The sequence below is a fragment of the Salvelinus namaycush genome, chromosome 37 (genome assembly GCF_016432855.1).
Source record: "Salvelinus namaycush isolate Seneca chromosome 37, SaNama_1.0, whole genome shotgun sequence".
NCBI classification, from domain to species: Eukaryota; Metazoa; Chordata; class Actinopteri; order Salmoniformes; family Salmonidae; genus Salvelinus; species Salvelinus namaycush.
This window is the reverse complement of record NC_052343.1, coordinates 24,604,620-24,623,346: the sequence shown is the minus strand read 5'-3', so window position 1 is coordinate 24,623,346 and position 18,727 is coordinate 24,604,620. Positions and strand designations below refer to the sequence as shown.

Sequence of the window (18,727 nt, the reverse complement as noted above, 5' to 3'; positions counted from 1 at the left end):
GAGTGGCCGTGTGTGTGTGAGACTGTGTGTTCATTAGAGTGGCCGTGTGTGTGTGAGACTGTGTGTTTATTAGAGTGGCCGTGTGTGGGCGCAGGGAGGCAGTCCTTGCTGGTGAACACAGTGACTCAGTCTGAGAGTTATGAAACTGACACGCCATCTTGCCTTTAAGGCTGACAGGAGAATATTATTATCAGATTGCTGTGTGTGTGTGTGTGTGTGTGTGTGTGTGTGTGTGTGTGTGTGTGTGTGTGTGTGTGTGTGTGTGTGTGTGTGTGTGTGTGTGTGTGTGTGTGTGTGTGTGTGTGTGTGTGTGTGTGTGTGTGTGTGTGTGTTGGTATGTGCACAACACTGCTACTGTCTATATCATTACCACTAACAACAGATAGAAGAAATAAAGCACAGTGATCTATTACAGAGCACCGTGCTTCACATTTGCTTTGAAGAATCAATTGGATTTACTAACTGATATTGAGGGGGAACAAATAAAGTGGGACTTGAACCAGCAACCCTTTGGTAGAGTGAAGGCACTACCACCTGTGACATAAAGCTCCAGACAGACCACACCTTTCCCCACTTATCACCCGATCGTACAGGCCTTTATTCGTTGAATCAGATGAATCAGGTTAGTGTAGGGCTGGAGAAAAAACTTGGTGACCACTGCTTAGTTCTTAGCCCCGGCTGTCAGTCATGGTAAACCATGCAGGGTCCTACAGGTGGTGGGGTTCATGACTAAGCTGGAGTAATGAGGCATGGCCCACCCTCTCATGACAGGTGCATGTACCATTGGAGGGTGGAGCAGAGGGAAGAAATGTTTTCAGGGACAGGCCATCCACCCGCATCTTTCTCTGTCTGACAGACTGGCTTTTACGCTTTTAGCCTTTCACCCTTTCACCCTTTCACCCGCAGCCTCCCCATACGCTCTCTCTGTACCATCTGGAGCTCTGGTGCTCAGCTGTTTCCCGGCCCAACTCTCTCACACACCAGCCCACTACAAGTTCAGCCTGCCTCCCACCGTGTCAACTAGCCTCACCACAGCTGTCACCACCAGCACCAGCCAACCAGAACAGAGACCCCCCGTTCATATTCAGCTCTGCATCGCTCGTTTGCAGCAGGGCCTCTGAAATAAAAAGACAGATGACGCTCAAGTGCTTCTCCCCATGTCAGCGGTAGTTGTCAGGTCGCCGCCGGAGTCTTAGCTGACGGGGCAGCCGCTGCAGATCTATGGTTGTTCGGTTGGCACGGCCGCCATGCTCTGTCACCCCTCCTCTCTTTCTCCTCTCTTGCTCCTCTCTTTCTCATCTCTTCCTCCTCTCTTCCTCCTCTCTTTCTCCTCTCTTTCTCCTCTCTTCCTCATCTCTTCCTCTCTTCCTCATCCCCTTCACTGCCTCTCCCTCTCTCTCTCCAGAGTGGCTGGGTCTCTACTGGACCCGTCTCCTCCATTGCCGCAGGGGGATATCTATCTAAAAAGAGAGCTGGACTGGGGGTGGGGGAGAGAGCTGGGCTGGGGGGGGGGGAGAGAGCTAGACTGGGTACAGGGTAGAGAGCTGGGCTGGGTATGGGTGAGAGGGCTGGAGGTGGGGGAGAGAGCTGTACTGGGTATAGGGGAGAGATCTGTGCTGGGGATGGGGGAGAGAGCTGGGCTGGGGATGGGGGAGAGAGCTGGACTGTGTATAGGGGAGAGAGCTGGGCTGGGGATGGGGGAGAGAGCTGGGCTGGGTATAGGGGAGAGAGCTGGGCTGGGGATGGGGGAGAGAGCTGGGCTGGGGATGGGGGAGAGAGCTGGGCTGGGGATGGGGGAGAGAGCTGGGCTGGGGATGTGGGAGAGAGCTGGGCTGGGAATGGGGGAGAGAGCTGGGCACGGGGGAGAGAGCTGGGCTGGGGATGGGGGAGAGAGCTGGGCTGGGGATGGGGGAGAGAGCTGTGCTGGGGATGGGGGAGAGAGCTGGGCTGGGGATGGGGGAGAGAGCTGGGCTGGGTATAGGGGAGAGAGCTGGACTGGGGATGGGGGAGAGAGCTGGACTGGGGATGGGGGAGAGAGCTGGACTGGGGATGGGGGAGAGAGCTGGGCTGGGGATGGGGGAGAGAGCTGGACTGGGTATAGGGGAGAGAGCTGGGTATGGAGAGAGCTGGGCTGGGGATGGGGGAGAGATATGGGCTGGGGATGGGGGAGAGAGCTGGGCTGGGGATGTGGGAGAGAGCTGGGCTGGGGATGGGGGAGAGAGCTGGGCACGGGGGAGAGAGCTGGGCTGGGGATGGGGGAGAGAGCTGGGCTGGGGATGGGGGAGAGAGCTGGGCACGGGGGAGAGAGCTGGGCTGGGTATAGGGGAGAGAGCTGGGTATGGAGAGAGCTGGGCTGGGGATGGGGGAGAGAGCTGGGCACGGGGGAGAGAGCTGGGCTGGGTATAGGGGAGAGAGCTGGGTATGGAGAGAGCTGGGCTGGGGATGGGGGAGAGATATGGGCTGGGGATGGGGGAGAGATATGGGCTGGGGATGGGGGAGAGATATGGGCTGGGGATGGGGGAGAGATATGGGCTGGGGATGGGGGGAGAGAGCTGGGCTGGGGATGGGGGGAGAGAGCTGGGCTGGGATGGGGGAGAGATATGGGCTGGGGATGGGGGAGAGAGCTGGCTCATCGCTCTGCTCTGGTCATGTGCTCCCTTGTTATTGCTGTTGAGGCTCCCATAGCTGCAGCAGTTACTCTTCATCAGAAAACATTATGTATGTCGAATAGCTGTTGTGTTGATTTGCCTTCCTTGCATCTTGTAGCTGACTAAAAATAGCTTTCAAAGCCAGTTGTTCAAGGAATATTGTGCTGATTTGAAATATATGACTTCAGAATAAGACACTTAGCTGATCTGATGTTTGTGTGTGTATGTGTGATGCCGTATTCATATGAGGTGTGTGTTTATGTGTGCGTGTATTAGTGCATGTTTATGTGGGCATGTCTATGTGTGTTTGTGTCTTTTAGCCACACAGAGGAAACCTGGGACACTCTGTGCCCCCTAGAGAGAAAGAGACGGAGAGATCCAGTCTGGATGGCTGACTAACTGTGTGTCTCACCTCAGCTGTGTCATCCCCACAAGGTCAGCCTGGAAGACACTCAGACTGGCTGGAGGCCAGGGGGTCAAAGTTCACACTACAGGAAACACTAACAGGGTCATTATGGGGTCAGACAGACCTGACTACATCTGTCAGTTTTAATCTCTGAAACTCTTTATTTATCCAGATGGAATAGGTGTAAATGGTGTGGCGGCAATCAGGTGGAAGCAGGTGCTAACAGCTACTCAGTCAGCTGAGAGCCCTGCAGAGGAGTCAGGCAGGGCAGACAGACAGGAGGAGGCAGCGTGTTGGAATGTCCTCTCTGTAAAGCTAACACTACTCCACCGGTGGGTCACTGGACATCAAGTACCTCAGTGTATTAGTGCCTCAGTGAGACAGATAACTGACTGGTTTTATTCAATACTCCTACAGTCTACAGATACAGCACTACACACACACACTGTACACACACACTCAGTGTGCACACACAGAGAAGCAAACCCCCCAGAGAGAGAGAAAAGGGGGGAGACAAGGCCACAGACTTTGATAAAGAGAGCGAGCGCCCAGAGACCTCTACTGTATTTAAACTCCATTACCACCAATGTCTCACTAATTAAACCTGTGTTTTAATTAGGATTTGGACAGCCAGGAAAAGAGGAGGGATAATACAATGCATTAATCCAACAGAATGTTGGGAATGTACTTCAGGTTCCCTCTGTCCCTTTGTCACCCCCAGGAAGGATTCATAGTGTGTGTGTGTGTATGTACAGTTGAAGTCGGAAGTTTACATACACCTTAGCCAAATACATTGAAACTCAGTTTTTCACAATTCCTGACATTTAATCCTAGTAAAAATTCCCTGTTTTAGGTCAGTTAGGATCACCACTTTATTTTAAGAATGTGAAATGTCAGAATAATAATAGAGAGAATGATTTATTTCAGCTTTTATTTCTTTCATCACATTCCCAGTGGGTCAGAAGTTTACATACACTCAATTAGTATTTGGTAGCATTGCCTTTAAATTGTTGAACTTGGGTCAAACATTTTGGGTAGCCTTCCACAAGCTTCCCACAATACGTTGGGTGAATTTTGGCCCATTCCTCCTGACAGAGCTGGTGTAACTGAGTCAGGTTTGTAGGCCTCCTTGCTCTCACACGCTTTTTCAGTTCTGCCCACAAATTTTCTATAGGATTGAGGTCAGGGCTTTGTGATGGCCACTCCAAAACCTTGACTTTGTTGTCCTTAAGCCATTTTGCCACAACTTTGGAAGTATGCTTGGGGTCATTGTCCATTTGGAAGATCCATTTGCCACCAAGCTTTAACTTCCTGACTGATGTCTTGAGATGTTTCTTCAATGTATCCACATAATTTTCCATCCTCATGATGCCATCTATTTTGTGAAGTGCACCAGTCCCTCCTGCAGCAAAGCACCCCCACAACATGATGCTGCCACCCCCGTGCTTCACGGCTGGGATGGTGTTCTTCGGCTTGCAAGCCTCCCCCTTTTTCCTCCAAACATAACAATGGTCATTATGGCCAAACAGTTCTATTTTTGTTTCATCAGACCAGAGGACATTTCTCCAAAAAGTACGATCTTTGTCCCCATGTGCAGTTGCAAATTGTAGTCTGGATTTTTTATGGCGGTTTTGGAGCAGTGGCTTCTTCCTTGCTGAGCGGCCTTTCAGGTTATGTCAGAGGCACTGAGTTTGAAGGTAGGCCTTGAAATACATCCACAGGTATACCTCCAACTGACTCAAATTATGTCAATTAGCCTATCAGAAGTTTCTAAAGCCATGAAATCATTTTCTGGAATTTTCCAAGCTGTTTAAAGGCACAGTCAACTTAGTGTTTGTAAACTTCTGACCCACTGGAATGATACAGAGAATTATAAGTGAAATAATCTGTCTGTAAACAATTGTTGGAAAAATGACTTGTGTCATGCACAAAGTAGATGTCCTAATCGACTTGCCAAAACTATAGTTTGTTAACAAGACATTTGTGGAGTGGTTGAAAAACAAGTTTTAATGACTCCAACCTAAGTGTATGTAAACTTCCAACTTCAACTGTATGTGTGATTCTATTTGCGGGTGCATGTTGAGTAGCAGTGTCCTGTGGTCAGTCAGTGAAGTGATGCTCTTCTCTCTAACACAGTTAGACAGTAATGATGAGCCGACTGTTTTATGACTGTTTAGTGTTACAGCCAAAGTCCCACCGTATCCCCCTGACCATGCTTCTCCCTCTCTCTCTATTGGCAGTGTGAAGGAACTTGCATGGATTTACATTGCCAAAACAAATTCTAACGATTTATCTCTCCTCTCTTCTTGTTCTTCTTGTTCTTGTTCTTCTTCTATCTCTCTCCTAATTTATTCTTATTTCTCTCTCTCTCTCTTTCTCTCTCTCTCTTACTCTTTCTCTCTCTCCCTCTCTTACCTTTTCTCTCTGTGTTTTAGCGGCAGATGGAGTGCCAGTAAAGGATGGGGAACAGGTAAGCCTGACATGCAGGACTTTAACTATCACTCTTAAATCACACAGCTCAGCCACCCTGTTACACCCAATGGCTCCAGCAGTGGGGTGCTCACTATTCCACGAATGGGGATCTTGATCCAAGATGGTGACCAACATCAACGTTAGCTCTCTACTACTGAAGCCATGAGTGCTACTGCATCTGCTTATAGAGTAGCTAGCTAGCGCACATGTTGCTGTTGGTTTGCTAACTTCCTCTACACTCAAAATGGCGGCTGTAGTTGGAAGGAGGACCAACCTCTGTGGTTGGCTCGTTGCTGTTGCTACGACGTCTGCTGCTTCTCTGTCACGCCTCAGTGCTGGCTCACTGTAGAACAGTAGGAGCATCACCCACCTCTCCTCCTCTCACTCCATCCCTCACTCCTCTCTTCTCAGATCCTTTCCACTCCACTTCTCCTTTCAAGTCCTCTCTCCAATCCTTCCTTTTGAGATGCTGTTACTAAAATGATCTTCAGCACTTCTTGGATGATTTTGTGGCAGGAGAAAGAGGACCATTTAAATTGAAACCGAATGTACTGTACTGTGGATCGATGATGTGTTTCTCTTGACAAATTTGCCCTTCAAAAATTTAATTAAAAAAAGAGAGCGAGAGAGAGGACAGACAGACAGACAGACAGACAGACAGACAGACAGACAGACAGACAGACAGACAGACAGACAGACAGACAGACAGACAGACAGACAGACAGACAGACAGACAGACAGACAGACAGACAGACAGACAGACAGACAGACAGACGAGACAGAGACAGTGTAACAACAAGAGAGAGATCATGAGCGCTAGGTTTTCTGGAGACTGAACACATCTGTAAGGGGACATGGCACCCGTAGCGTCCTGCTGGTTCTAAGGCCCCGGCTCTGGTATTGTCAGGAGCAATCCAGCTGATACAGGACTCAGAGGTGGTGTGACAGACGCTGGTGCTTATCTAGACTGTCACCATCCCCCTTCTGTTAGCCTGCTCCTCAGCCCCCTGTCTGTCTGTCTGTCTGTCTGTCTGTCTGTCTGTCTGTCTGTCTGTCTGTCTGTCTGTCTGTCTGTCTGTCTGTCTGTCTGTCTGTCTGTCTGCAGACACAGATCTCACCAGAGAGGACACTGACACCGCTACCATCAGCCAGCTTACATCAGTTATAACACACGCACGCACGCACACACACACACACGCCCCCACACACACATGGATTGCACACACACACATGCGCACACATAAACACATGTGCACGCATTCACACACACACACACACACCTTGGATGTGTGTTTGGCTCAGTGTTTGGTGTGGCAGACCAGAGGAGGAAATGAGAGGAGAGAGAGAATCATTCAGTCATAACATATTCACTCTGCTGTACTATGGAACTGATCAGCCTTTCAACCCCTCCCTTCTCTCTATCTTTCTGGTCGTTGACTCCTCTCCTCCTCTATCTTTCTGGTCTTTGACTCTACTCATCCTCTATCTTTCTGGTCTTTGTCTCTCCTCCTCCATCTTTCTGGTCTTTGTCTTTCCTCTCCTCCTCTCTCTTTCTGGACTTTGACTCTTCTCCTCCTCTATATTTCTGGTCTTTGACTCATCTCCTCTGTCTTTCTGCTCTTTGTCTCTCCTCCTCTATATTTCTGGTCTTGGTCTTTCCTCTCCTCCTCTATCTTTCTGTTCTTTGACTCCTCTCCTCTATCTGTCTGGTCTTTGACTCTTCTCCTCTATCTGTCTGGTCTTTGACTCTTCTCCTCCTCTATCTTTCTGGTCTTTGACTCTTCTCCTCCTCTATCTTTCTGGTTTTTGACTCCTCTCCTCTATCTTTCTGGTCTTGTCTCTCCTCCTCTATCTTCATGGTCTTTGTCTCTCCTCCTCTATCTTCATGGTCTTTGTCTCTCCTCCTCTATCTTTCTGGTCTTTGTCTCTCCTCCTCTATCTTTCTGGTCTTTGACTCTTCTCCTCCTCTATCTTTCTGGTCTTTGACTCTTCTCCTCCTCTATCTTTCTGGTCTTTGTCTCTTCTCCTCCTCTATCTTTCTGGTCTTTGACTCCTCTCCTCTATCTTTCTGGTCTTTGTCTCCTCCTCCTCTATCTTTCTGGTCTTTGTCTCCTCCTCTATCTTTCTGGTCTTTGTCTCTCCTCCTCTATCTTTCTGGGGTTTTTCTCTCCTTCTCTGTCTTTCTGGTCTTTGACCCTTCTCCTCCTCTATCTTTCTGGTCTTTGACTCTTCTCCTCCTCTATCTTTCTGGTCTTTGACTCCTCTCCTCTATCTGTCTGGTCTTTGACTCTTCTCCTCTATCTTTCTGGTCTTTGTCTCCTCCTCTATCTATCTGTTTTTGACTCTTCTCCTCCTCTATCTTTCTGGTTTTTGACTCCTCTCTATCTTTCTGGTCTTTGTCTCTCCTCTATCTTTCTGGTCTTTGTCTCTCCCCCTCTATCTTTCTGGTCTTTGTCTCTCCTCTGTCTTTCTGGTCTTTGACCCTTCTCCTCCTCTATCTTTCTGGTCTTTGTCTCTCCTCCTCTATCTTCATGGTCTTTGTCTCTCCTGCTCTATCTTTTTGGTCTTTGTCTCTCCTCCTCTGTCTTTCTGGTCTTTGACTCCTCTCCTCCTCTATCTTTCTGGTCTTTGACTCTACTCATCCTCTATCTTTCTGGTCTTTGTCTCTCCTCCTCCATCTTTCTGGTCTTTGTCTTTCCTCTCCTCCTCTCTCTTTCTGGACTTTGACTCTTCTCCTCCTCTATATTTCTGGTCTTTGACTCATCTCCTCTGTCTTTCTGCTCTTTGTCTCTCCTCCTCTATATTTCTGGTCTTGGTCTTTCCTCTCCTCCTCTATCTTTCTGGTCTTTGACTCCTCTCCTCTATCTGTCTGGTCTTTGACTCTTCTCCTCTATCTGTCTGGTCTTTGACTCTTCTCCTCCTCTATCTTTCTGGTCTTTGACTCTTCTCCTCCTCTATCTTTCTGGTTTTTGACTCCTCTCCTCTATCTTTCTGGTCTTGTCTCTCCTCCTCTATCTTCATGGTCTTTGTCTCTCCTCCTCTATCTTCATGGTCTTTGTCTCTCCTCCTCTATCTTTCTGGTCTTTGTCTCTCCTCCTCTATCTTTCTGGGGTTTTTCTCTCCTTCTCTGTCTTTCTGGTCTTTGACCCTTCTCCTCCTCTATCTTTCTGGTCTTTGACTCTTCTCCTCCTCTATCTTTCTGGTCTTTGACTCCTCTCCTCTATCTGTCTGGTCTTTGACTCTTCTCCTCTATCTTTCTGGTCTTTGTCTCCTCCTCTATCTATCTGTTTTTGACTCTTCTCCTCCTCTATCTTTCTGGTCTTTGACTCTTCTCTTCCTCTATCTTTCTGGTTTTTGACTCCTCTCTATCTTTCTGGTCTTTGTCTCTCCTCTATCTTTCTGGCCTTTGTCTCTCCTCCTCTATCTTTCTGGTCTTTGTCTCTCCTCCTCTGTCTTTCTGGTCTTTGACCCTTCTCCTCCTCTATCTTCATGGTCTTTGTCTCTCCTGCTCTATCTTCATGGTCTTTGTCTCTCCTCCTCTGTCTTTCTGGTCTTTGACCCTTCTCCTCCTCTATCTTTCTGGTCTTTGACTCTTCTCCTCCTCTATCTTTCTGGTCTTTGACTCTTCTCCTCCTCTATCTTTCTGGTCTTTGTCTCTCTTCCTCTGTCTTTCTGGTCTTTGACCCTTCTCCTCCTCTATCTTTCTGGTCTTTGTCTCTTCTCCTCCTCTATCTTTCTGGTCTTTGACTCCTCTCCTCTAAAACCCTATATTTGTCTCTCTGCGTTCTTCTCCCTCTATCCCTCTCCTATCCTTCTTTCTATTTCTGCATGTTGGTTATACTACTCTACCCCTGTCACTATCACTTCTCTCCTCCTCCTCTTTTTCTCCTCCCATTTCTTCCATGCATGTGTACGTCTTTCTCTCCTTCTCTCTTGTTCCTACTCTCTTACTCTTTCCTGCTTCTTCTTTCCCCATCCCTCTCTCCTCCTATTTTTCTCCTTCAGCATGGATGTTCAGACTTTTCATGGGAAGGAATCAATGTAAGTGTTGTGACATCATTCCTTCATCTACCTTTATTTCTCGATCTTATCTTTCTCTATTTGTTTTGATTTATTTGATTTACCTCACCTTAGGTAACGTACTACTTCGTCCCCTCACTCCCCCTCCCATCTAACTCTCTCTATACCGTATCGTATAACTCTCGCAACACTTCCCATAATGCACTTCAGCACTGTTAAGCAGGAAGTTGTTCGAACAACGACCTTGGGAAATGTAGATTTTTTTGTCAAATGATGACATTGTTGCTTTTTGACGCTGTATTAACCCAATATCTACCTAACTTCTCCTCTCACCTACCCTCTGAACTCTGTGCGCTTCTGTGGCACACATCTCTTCCTCCATCTCTCTATCATCCTCTTCCCTCGCTCCTCTAGCTGTCTATGGAAGACACCACGTCCATCCTGCCTCGTCTGAAGAGAAACAACTCCAATAACTATGGGATCGGTGCTCTGGCTAAGTCCTCACTGACAGGTGTGTCAGGTGTGTGTCTGTCCTGTAACTGGTAAACTGACCCCATGTCAGCTCCCGCCTGGACAGGCGCTGGAGCCAACATGGCCCCAGAGTGGGTTCCCCTGATTCACTTCCTCTCACCATAATGATAATACACGTCAATGGCTGACCCCCCAGTCATTGGTGGAATAGCACCTAAACCTAACGACAACCCTATAAAAGAATACACTACCCACAATACATTGTTATGTGGCTTGTTGAGTTAACAAGAGGTGAGTGGGAGGTGTAGTTGTTTGTCTGTTAAGTGGTTGTGAGGCGTTGAACTACTCTAGTGTCTGAGTTTGTGTCTACTGTCTCTGAGTGTAGTCTGAGTTTGTGTCTGTGTGTTACAGTGTGTATAACTGTGTAATGTGTCTACTGTCTCTGAGTGTAGTCTGAGTTTGTGTCTGTGTGTTACAGTGTGTATAACTGTGTAATGTGTCTACTGTCTCTGAGTGTAGTCTGAGTTTGTGTCTGTGTGTTACAGTGTGTATAACTGTGTAATGTGTCTACTGTCTCTGAGTGTAGTCTGAGTTTGTGTCTGTGTGTTACAGTGTGTATAACTGTGTAATGTGTATTGTGCACTGCACAGTGTAGTTGTGTACAGTTGTAATGTGCAGTGAAGTGTATTGGAATGTAGTGAACTGCTAACTCATCATATATTGACTTGGACACATGAATTACTGAGCAAAGCCATAATGTAACCAGCAGACAGAATACAGACCGTCATGGCGGAACATGATTTCTGAAGTAGAGTGTCTTCCGCAGTGCACTGTATGCATCAGCTGAGGATGTCTTAACAGACACTGCAGGGGGAGTGGGGTTTCTGCTTAGCCAGCGCAGGCAGCTTAGCAGAGGTGTGAAAGCTATCATGTCAACAAGCCAACCTCTCATTACTGACACCCCTCTGGCCATCTCACCTCAATTAACCTCCTCTGTCCCATGATGCACCTCTCCCAGAGTAGACATATCCATTGGCTCCTCCCTGTCCCCCATCATCCTCCTCGGTTCCACACGTCATCTTATCTACATTATAAGCATCTCCTCCCTATTCATTTAGCCATGAATCTAAAGCATGTTCATTAAGCCGCTCATTTAACCGCTCATCCAGAGGCCCTTATCAGCACCACCTAAATACTGACAGGATCAGACAGACCTAAATGTGGAATAATAACATAATATCTAATCTCTTTCCTTCCCCCTCTGTCTCCAACCTGATGCCTGTCTCCTAACTCCCCCAAACTCCACATTCACCCCTTCTCCAAACCCCTTAATATCCCTCCAACCCTCCCTTAATCCACTTTCACCCCTAACCCTCTCCAATACCCGCATCAATCCCTACATCCCTCTTCACTTCCCCCCCTCCCCAGGTGTGAATCGCTCCATGAAGGACAAGGTGACCAAGCCTACATCCATGGCCCAAGGCCGGATGGCACACATGATCGAGTGGCAGAACTGGGATATGTCTGTGGTGGGCCCGGGGGGCGTCTCCGTCCCACGCAAGTCCACGGCAGAGCAGGAGATGGAGAGACGGTTGGAGAGCGACGCCTACAGCGACCTCAGCGACGGGGAGAAGGAGGCTCGCTTCGCCGCAGGTCAGAGGGGGAGGGGAATTTGTCACTGTGAGAGGAGACAGAAGCAATAGGAGTTGTTGAGGCTGATTTATACAACCAGGGTGGTGTTCAGAGGAAACCCCAGCCTTTTGGAAAAAGGGTTCTCATGTGTTGAACCCCACATCATAACCAGACTGTTTATAGGTCAGCTAATCGGCAGGGCAGAACACCAGCCAAATATATCAACATTGGCCTAGGCAAAGCATAACCATAGATATTAAGTAGACTACATATTAAATCTTTATTTAAATTAGCCATAGATATTAAATCATTAAGGCGCTGAGGGAAGGCAGCAGCCAACTGGGCCGTTACAATGACCCTGACTTACCCTCTGCACTCCAGGTATCCTGCAGCAGTTTGCCATCTCCCAGGCAACGCTCATGGCCTGGACCTCCATGGATGGAGAGAGCCTGAGGTCAGGGTCCAACCAGGGCAGTGTGGCCCACCTCAGCGAGGTTAACCAGGAGAGCATCACCAGCCGAGGTAAGGGACTACAAATATGGCCTCTAAACCAGCATGTATCAGCCGAGGTAAGGGACTACAAATATGACCTCTAAACAACCATATGTCAGTTGAGGTAAAGGACTATAAATATGGCCTCTAAATGAGCATGTCAGTCAAGGTAAGGGACTACAAATATGCTTGACAAACTACAGTAGCACCAATCAACTAGGGCAACCAAGTTTAAGGGATAGTTTAAGGAGCTAAATAGGATCCTGCATTGCGGAACCTTGTCTAGAATTTGCAGCCAAACACGTTTATGCATAGGCCTGAGATCAGGCAAAGCTGGAGTGTACTGTGTGGGCTACATTATGCGTAATTTTGCTCAGTAACAAAGGCATCTTATTCCGTCTCAGCCTGGAGGGTTAACTCTGTGCTAATGTCAGATTCGCAAACACAGCATGGGGGAATGCAAGACCAGGGATTTCAACTGTATAAATAGTCCACTTGGTCATTATTATTCCACATCGCTGTGCTGTCTGTTACAGTGCTCCTGTATTTCTCCTTCTCATGCAAAGAGGCGTTCAGACATGGAGACATGTTGAAATCATAATGTGGTTTTCTCCCTGTGGTTTGTTATTGAGAGATAACAAATGGCCTTGAAGCTGTGTGATGATCATTAGTTGAATCACAACTTCAGGCCAGTTATTTAATGTAATTGTACTGCTTGAAGTCAAATAACCGCAGAATGTTAGTATTAAACATGATTTTGGCTGTCTCTGGATGTATTTTGACAGTTTTGAGTCATCATTAAAGTGATATAATGTGAGGTTGCCGGCATGATGACCCATAGCACCGCCATATCAACTCAGCACACCTTAAGGCGCTTTTGTCAGATCATGTAAATTCAGCAAAAAAAGAAACGTCCTCTCACTGTCAACTGCGTTTACTTTCAGCAAACTTAACGTGTAAATATTTGTATGAACATAGCAAGATTCAACAACTGAGACATAAACTGAACAAGTTTCACAGACATGTGACTAACAGAAATGGAATAATGTGTGAACAAAGGGGGGTCAAAATCAAAAGTAACAGTCACTATCTGGGGTGGCCACCAGCTGCATTAAGTATTGCAGTGCATCTCCTCCTCATGGACTGCACCAGATTTGTCAGTTCTTGCTGTGAGATGTTACCCCACTCTTCCACCAAGGCACCTGCAAGTTCCAGGACAATTCTGGGGGTGAATGGCCCTAGCCCTCACCCTCCGATCCAACAGGTCCCAGACGTGCTCAATGGGATTGTTATCCGGGCTCTTCGCTGGCCATGGCAGAACACTGACATTTCTGTTTTGCAGGAAATCACGCACAGAACGAGCAGTATGGCTTGTGCCATTGTCATGCTGGAGGGTCATGTCAGGATGAGCCTGCAGGAAGGGTACCACATGAGGGAGGAGGATGTCTTCCCTGTAACGCACAGCATTGAGATTGCCTGCAATGACAACAAGCTCAGTCCGATGATGCTGTGACACACCGCACCAGACCATGACGGATCCTCCACCTCCAAATCGATCCCGCTCCAGTTCCTGGTGTAACTCTGGCAGTTGTTGTTGCCATCCTGTACCTGTCCCGCAGGTGTGATGTTTGGATGTACCGACCCTGTACAGGTGTTGTTACACGTGGTCTGCCACTGCGAGGATGATTAGCTGTCCATCCTGTCTCCCTGTAGTGCTGTCTTAGGCATCTCACAGTACGGACATTGCAATTTATTGCCCTGACCACATCTGCAGTCTTCATGCCTCCTTGCAGCATGTCTAAGGCACGTTCATGCAGATGAGCATGGACCCTGGGCATCTTTCTTTTGGTGTTTTTCAGAGTCAGTAGAAAGGCCTCTTTAGTGTCCTAAGTTTTCATAACTGTGACCTTAATTGCCTACCGTCTGTAAGCAGTTAGTGTCTTAACGACCGTTCCACAGGTGCATGTTCATTAATTGTTCATGGTTCATTGAACAAGCATGGGAAACAGTGTTTAAACCTTTTACAATGAAGATCTGTGAAGTTATTTGGATTTTTATGAATTATCTTTGAAAGACAGGGTCCTGAAAAAGGGACGTTTTTTTTTGCTGAGTTTATATACACCATTCCTCTATCAGAAACTTGTTTGGCCAATGTCCCAAAGACATTTCTGCGAATAAGTGTGATTTACCTCATCCTTTTGTGTTTGACAGCCTTTTTGTACATAACGGCATTGGCAACACACAAACTGATATATTCTTCCATTTATTTTCCTCATTCGCACAAAATGGCTACCATACTTCAAAGGTTTTAGTGTTGTTATCAGTCAGTGGGGGATATTAGTCGCCTTGTTCATCCGTAACAAAACCAGATCGGAATATGAGATGGCAAAAACTACCATGACTTTCCCTTATTCATATCAGCCGTGCTATTGGCTGAATTATATGTCATTTTAATGCAGGGCAGACAGACTCCCCAATGGCTATACAGAGTCATAATGCTGATTGGACTACTCGGTGTAGCTACAGTTGGGGTCTGTCTGGGGATTGTTCAAGTAAAGTCATTTTCTCAAGGATATAATCGGGTCTGAAAGGGTTGGGGTGTCCCCCAGGGATATCACATGATTCCACTCGAGGTTTCCTCTTTCGGATAAAGGCTGGTGTCAGCATTGTAGATTTATTTGCAGTTTGATGTCCATGAGGTCCAATGTAGTGCATCCGTCAAGGACAATCAACTGCTTATCCCGCCTCTTCACTCTTCTATTTTCTCGTTCTTTTCATCCTCTCAGACCAGATATTGCACCACTCTTCTGCGGACATGTGGCCCAACACCTATGTCGCCCAGGGCCTCTACTGCCTCTCCTCCTCTGACGCCTGGGAGCCAATCAGCAATGAGCCCTCCGGAGTGGCCTCTCCCGCTGCTGGCTCCTACGTGATGCAGCAGGGCGGGACTTCCTGTGATGGGTATGATGGGAACGCGTTGCTGCAGCAGCAGCAGCAGCAGCAGCAGCAGTTCAACCTACAGCAGCAGAGTCAGCTCCAGCAGCTGCAGCAGCTACAACAGATACAGCACTACCAGCAACAGCAGCTCCTGTATCAGCAACAACAGGTGAGGAAAAACAACAGTCTAAAATTAGAGGAAAGCATTAACAATGTATTTCCATGGATAGACAATATTCATTCATGGCGTAGTCGGGCAGCTGACATTTTGTTTTTTAGTGGGGTTTTCTCTTTTTTCTCTGGGGTATTTTGATCGAGACAAGAATACTGAATTCGGCCTTTGATATGGTAATATCGTCAGAGATTCATCAATACATTATTGTATCTCCCTTCTTAGACAACACAATTTCCCTGTTCCTTTCAATCCAACATTACGCTTAAAGGAAGAAACATCCCTTATCCATATTTCCAGATTCTTTACCATTAGGGGGGATAAACAAATATCTGATCCTGTATCAGTGGTGAAGGGGAACCTCTACCTACCTACGTTTCCTCATTGTCTCATCCTTCTCTCAACAGTCTCTGGAGCAAAGGCTGCACAGCGCCAACCACTCGTTGCAAGCCACGCCCAACAGCACCATCCACAGCCTGGCCCCTGCCACCCACGCCCCATTGGTGGACCTGTGGGGGGCTGGTCAGACAGAGTCCTATCACGCGGATATTGGAGGGTACAACATAGGCGTGGCAGCGGTGGTGGAGGCGGCTTTGAATGTTCCGTCTGGGGAAGAGGGGGCGGGGACAGACCATTCCCCTCTGCTGGAGCAGCAGGAGGAGGAGGATGAACTGAAGGTGAGGTCATATCAGGTCACAGGGTCATCATGGACCAGTTTTTCAAAAGTTATCTGGATTTCGTCTATCGGATAGGATTAAATGCATAGAAATAAAATGAATAGAACGGGAGTCCTCATTCAAGACAATGATTCGTACATTCTATTCATTATATATTCTATGCATTTAATCCAGAGAGATTTATTTTTTAAAACTGGGCCCTGAGGTCATATCAGTGCAGATAGGTACATCCTTGATGCTTTAATATACAGTACCAGTCAAAAGTTTGGACACACCTACTCATTCAAATTTTGTACTATTTTCTACATTGTAGAATAATAGTGAGGGCATCAAAATGATGAAATAACACATATGGAATCATGTAGTTACCAAAAAAATGTTGAACAAATCAAAATATATTTTATATTTCAGATTCTTCAACGTAGCCACCCTTTGCCTTGATGAAAGCTTTGCACACTCTTGGCATTCTCTCAACTAGCTTCATGAGGAAGTCACCTGGAATGCATTTCAATTAACAGATGTGCCTTGTTGAAAGTTAATTTGTGGAAATTCTTTCCTTCTTAATGCGTTTGAGCCAATCAGTTGTGTTGTGACAAGGTAGGGTGGGTATACAGAAGATAGCCCTATTTGGTAAAAGACCAAGTGTCACGTTCCTGACCTTATTTCCTTTGTTCAGTCTTTGTTTAGTTGGTCAGGACGTGAGCTGGGTGGGCATTCTATGTTATGTGTTTCTATGTTTGGTTTAGGGTTGTCTACTAGCCTGATATGGTTCTCAATCAGAGGCAGGTGTTTTACGTTGTCTCTGATTGGGAACCATATTTAGGTAGGCTGTGTTCACTGTTTGTTTGTGGGTGATTGTTCCTGTTCGTGCGTTCATTGTTTTTTCATTGTTCTCTTGTTCAGGACTGTAGCGTCGTTGGTTTCGTTTTGTTTAATGTTTTGTTCGTCTAGAAAAGTATTCTAATAAATATGGATACATACCACGCTGCGTTTTGGTCCTCCTCTCCTTCAACCAACGACGAGAGTCGTTACACCAAGTCCATATTATGGCAAGAACAGCTCAAATAAGCAAAAATAAACGACAGTCCATCTTTCCTTTAAGATATGAAGGTCAGTCAATCCGGAAAATTATTCAATTGCAGTCGCAAAAACCATCAAGTGCTATGATGAAACTGGCTCTCATGAGGACCGCCACAGGAAAGGAAGACCCAGAGTTACCTCTGCTGCAGAGGATAAGTTCATTAGAGTTACCAACAGCCCAAATAAATGCTTGTGAAGTTCAGACACATCTCAACATCAACTGTTCAGAGGAGACAGCGTGAATCAGGCCTTCAGTAGAAACACTAGTAAAGGACATCAATAAGAAAAAGAGACTTGCTTGGGCCAAGATACACGAGCAATGGACATTAGACTGTTGGAAATCTGTCCTTTGGTCTGATGAGTCCAAATTTGAGATTTTTGGTTCCAACCGCTGTGTCTTTCTGAGACGCAGAGTAGTTGAACGGATGATCTCTGCATGTGTGGTTCCCACCATGAAGCATGGAGGAGGAGGTGTGATGGTGTGCTTGCTGGTGACACTGTCAGTGATTTACTTATAATTCGAGGCACACTTAACCAGCAATGGCTACCACAGCATTCTGCAGCGATATGCCATCCCATCTGGTTTGCGTTTAGTGGGAATATCATTTGTTTTTCAACAGGACAATGACGCAACACACCTACAGGCTGTAAAGGCTATTTGACCAAGGAGAGTGATGGAGTGCTGCATCAGATGACCTGACCTCCACAATCACCAGACCTCAACCCAATTGAGATGGTTTGGGATGAGTTGGACAGCAGAGTGAAGGAAAAGCAGCCAACAAGTACTCAGCATACGTGGGAGCTCCTTCAAGTCAGTTGGAAAAGCATTCCAGGTGAAGCTGGTTGAGAGAATTCCAAGCGTGTGCAAAGCTGTGATACTACATGATTCCATATGTGTTATTTCATAGTTTTAATGTCTTCACTATTATTCTACAATGTAGAAAATAGTGAAAATTAAGAAAAACCCTTGAATGAGTAGGTGTGTCCAAACTTTTGACTGGTACTGTAAGACAGGGAGACATTTCCATCTGAACTTATGAATAAACCCTTGCTTTCTCCTCTCCGTGGTCAGAGAATCATGCAGTATCTGTTATATTCTAAACATTTTCATCTGAATGTTCTGTAAGTATCACCCCCTGACCAAGCCCCTGCTCTGTCCCCTGAACAGGACGAGGAGGTGACACTCTGCATGGAGCCGGAGTCTGCCACTCTAACACAGAGAGAGGAAGCCATCACCTCCGGGGGCAGTAGTCCTGGGCAACGTAGTCCGGGGCGCAGTAGTCCGGGGCAACCACCAGCACAGCAAATCACAGAGCGGAAGGCCTCTGATGTCAGCTGTGGAGGCATCCAGATGCTGGAGGAGAAGGAAGAGAAGCAGGTGTCCACTGTTGCTGCCATGGCAACCAACTGATTGACAGATCGTCCTGAGAAACGTGACAGACTGACCCTCGGCGTCAGGAATGACTGATCCTAATAATTAAATATTTATCAATAAATCTGTTCCTTTTCAGGTATCAAACACATTTTTGATGGGATATAAACTCTTCTGACTACTGAAGAGCAGAGGAGGAAGATTTGGAAACGGACTCACACAGTGACAACAGCTGGTCCAATGGACAACTTTTTTTTGGAAGCCTTACATTCCCAGAAAGAAGGAGGAGGGAGGGATGAATAGAGTGCGGGAAAAAAGACTGAGCGAGAAAAAGGAGGTATGAGGGGA

At 46.9% G+C, this 18,727-nt stretch overlaps 1 protein-coding gene across 1 annotated transcript in view; it reads left to right on the top strand.

The window, feature by feature from the left end:
• The window catches only part of LOC120030920, a 68,152-nt gene extending 49,734 nt beyond the window's left edge, over window positions 1-18,418 (top strand). The window contains exons 2-8 of the mRNA XM_038976425.1: window positions 5,490-5,524; window positions 9,961-10,066; window positions 11,446-11,670; window positions 12,031-12,171; window positions 14,928-15,247; window positions 15,658-15,927; window positions 18,176-18,418. Coding sequence (XP_038832353.1) covers window positions 5,490-5,524; window positions 9,961-10,066; window positions 11,446-11,670; window positions 12,031-12,171; window positions 14,928-15,247; window positions 15,658-15,927; window positions 18,176-18,418 — 1,340 coding nt within the window. The remainder of the gene's footprint in view (window positions 1-5,489; window positions 5,525-9,960; window positions 10,067-11,445; window positions 11,671-12,030; window positions 12,172-14,927; window positions 15,248-15,657; window positions 15,928-18,175) is intronic.
• The last annotated feature ends 309 nt before the right edge of the window (window positions 18,419-18,727 follow it).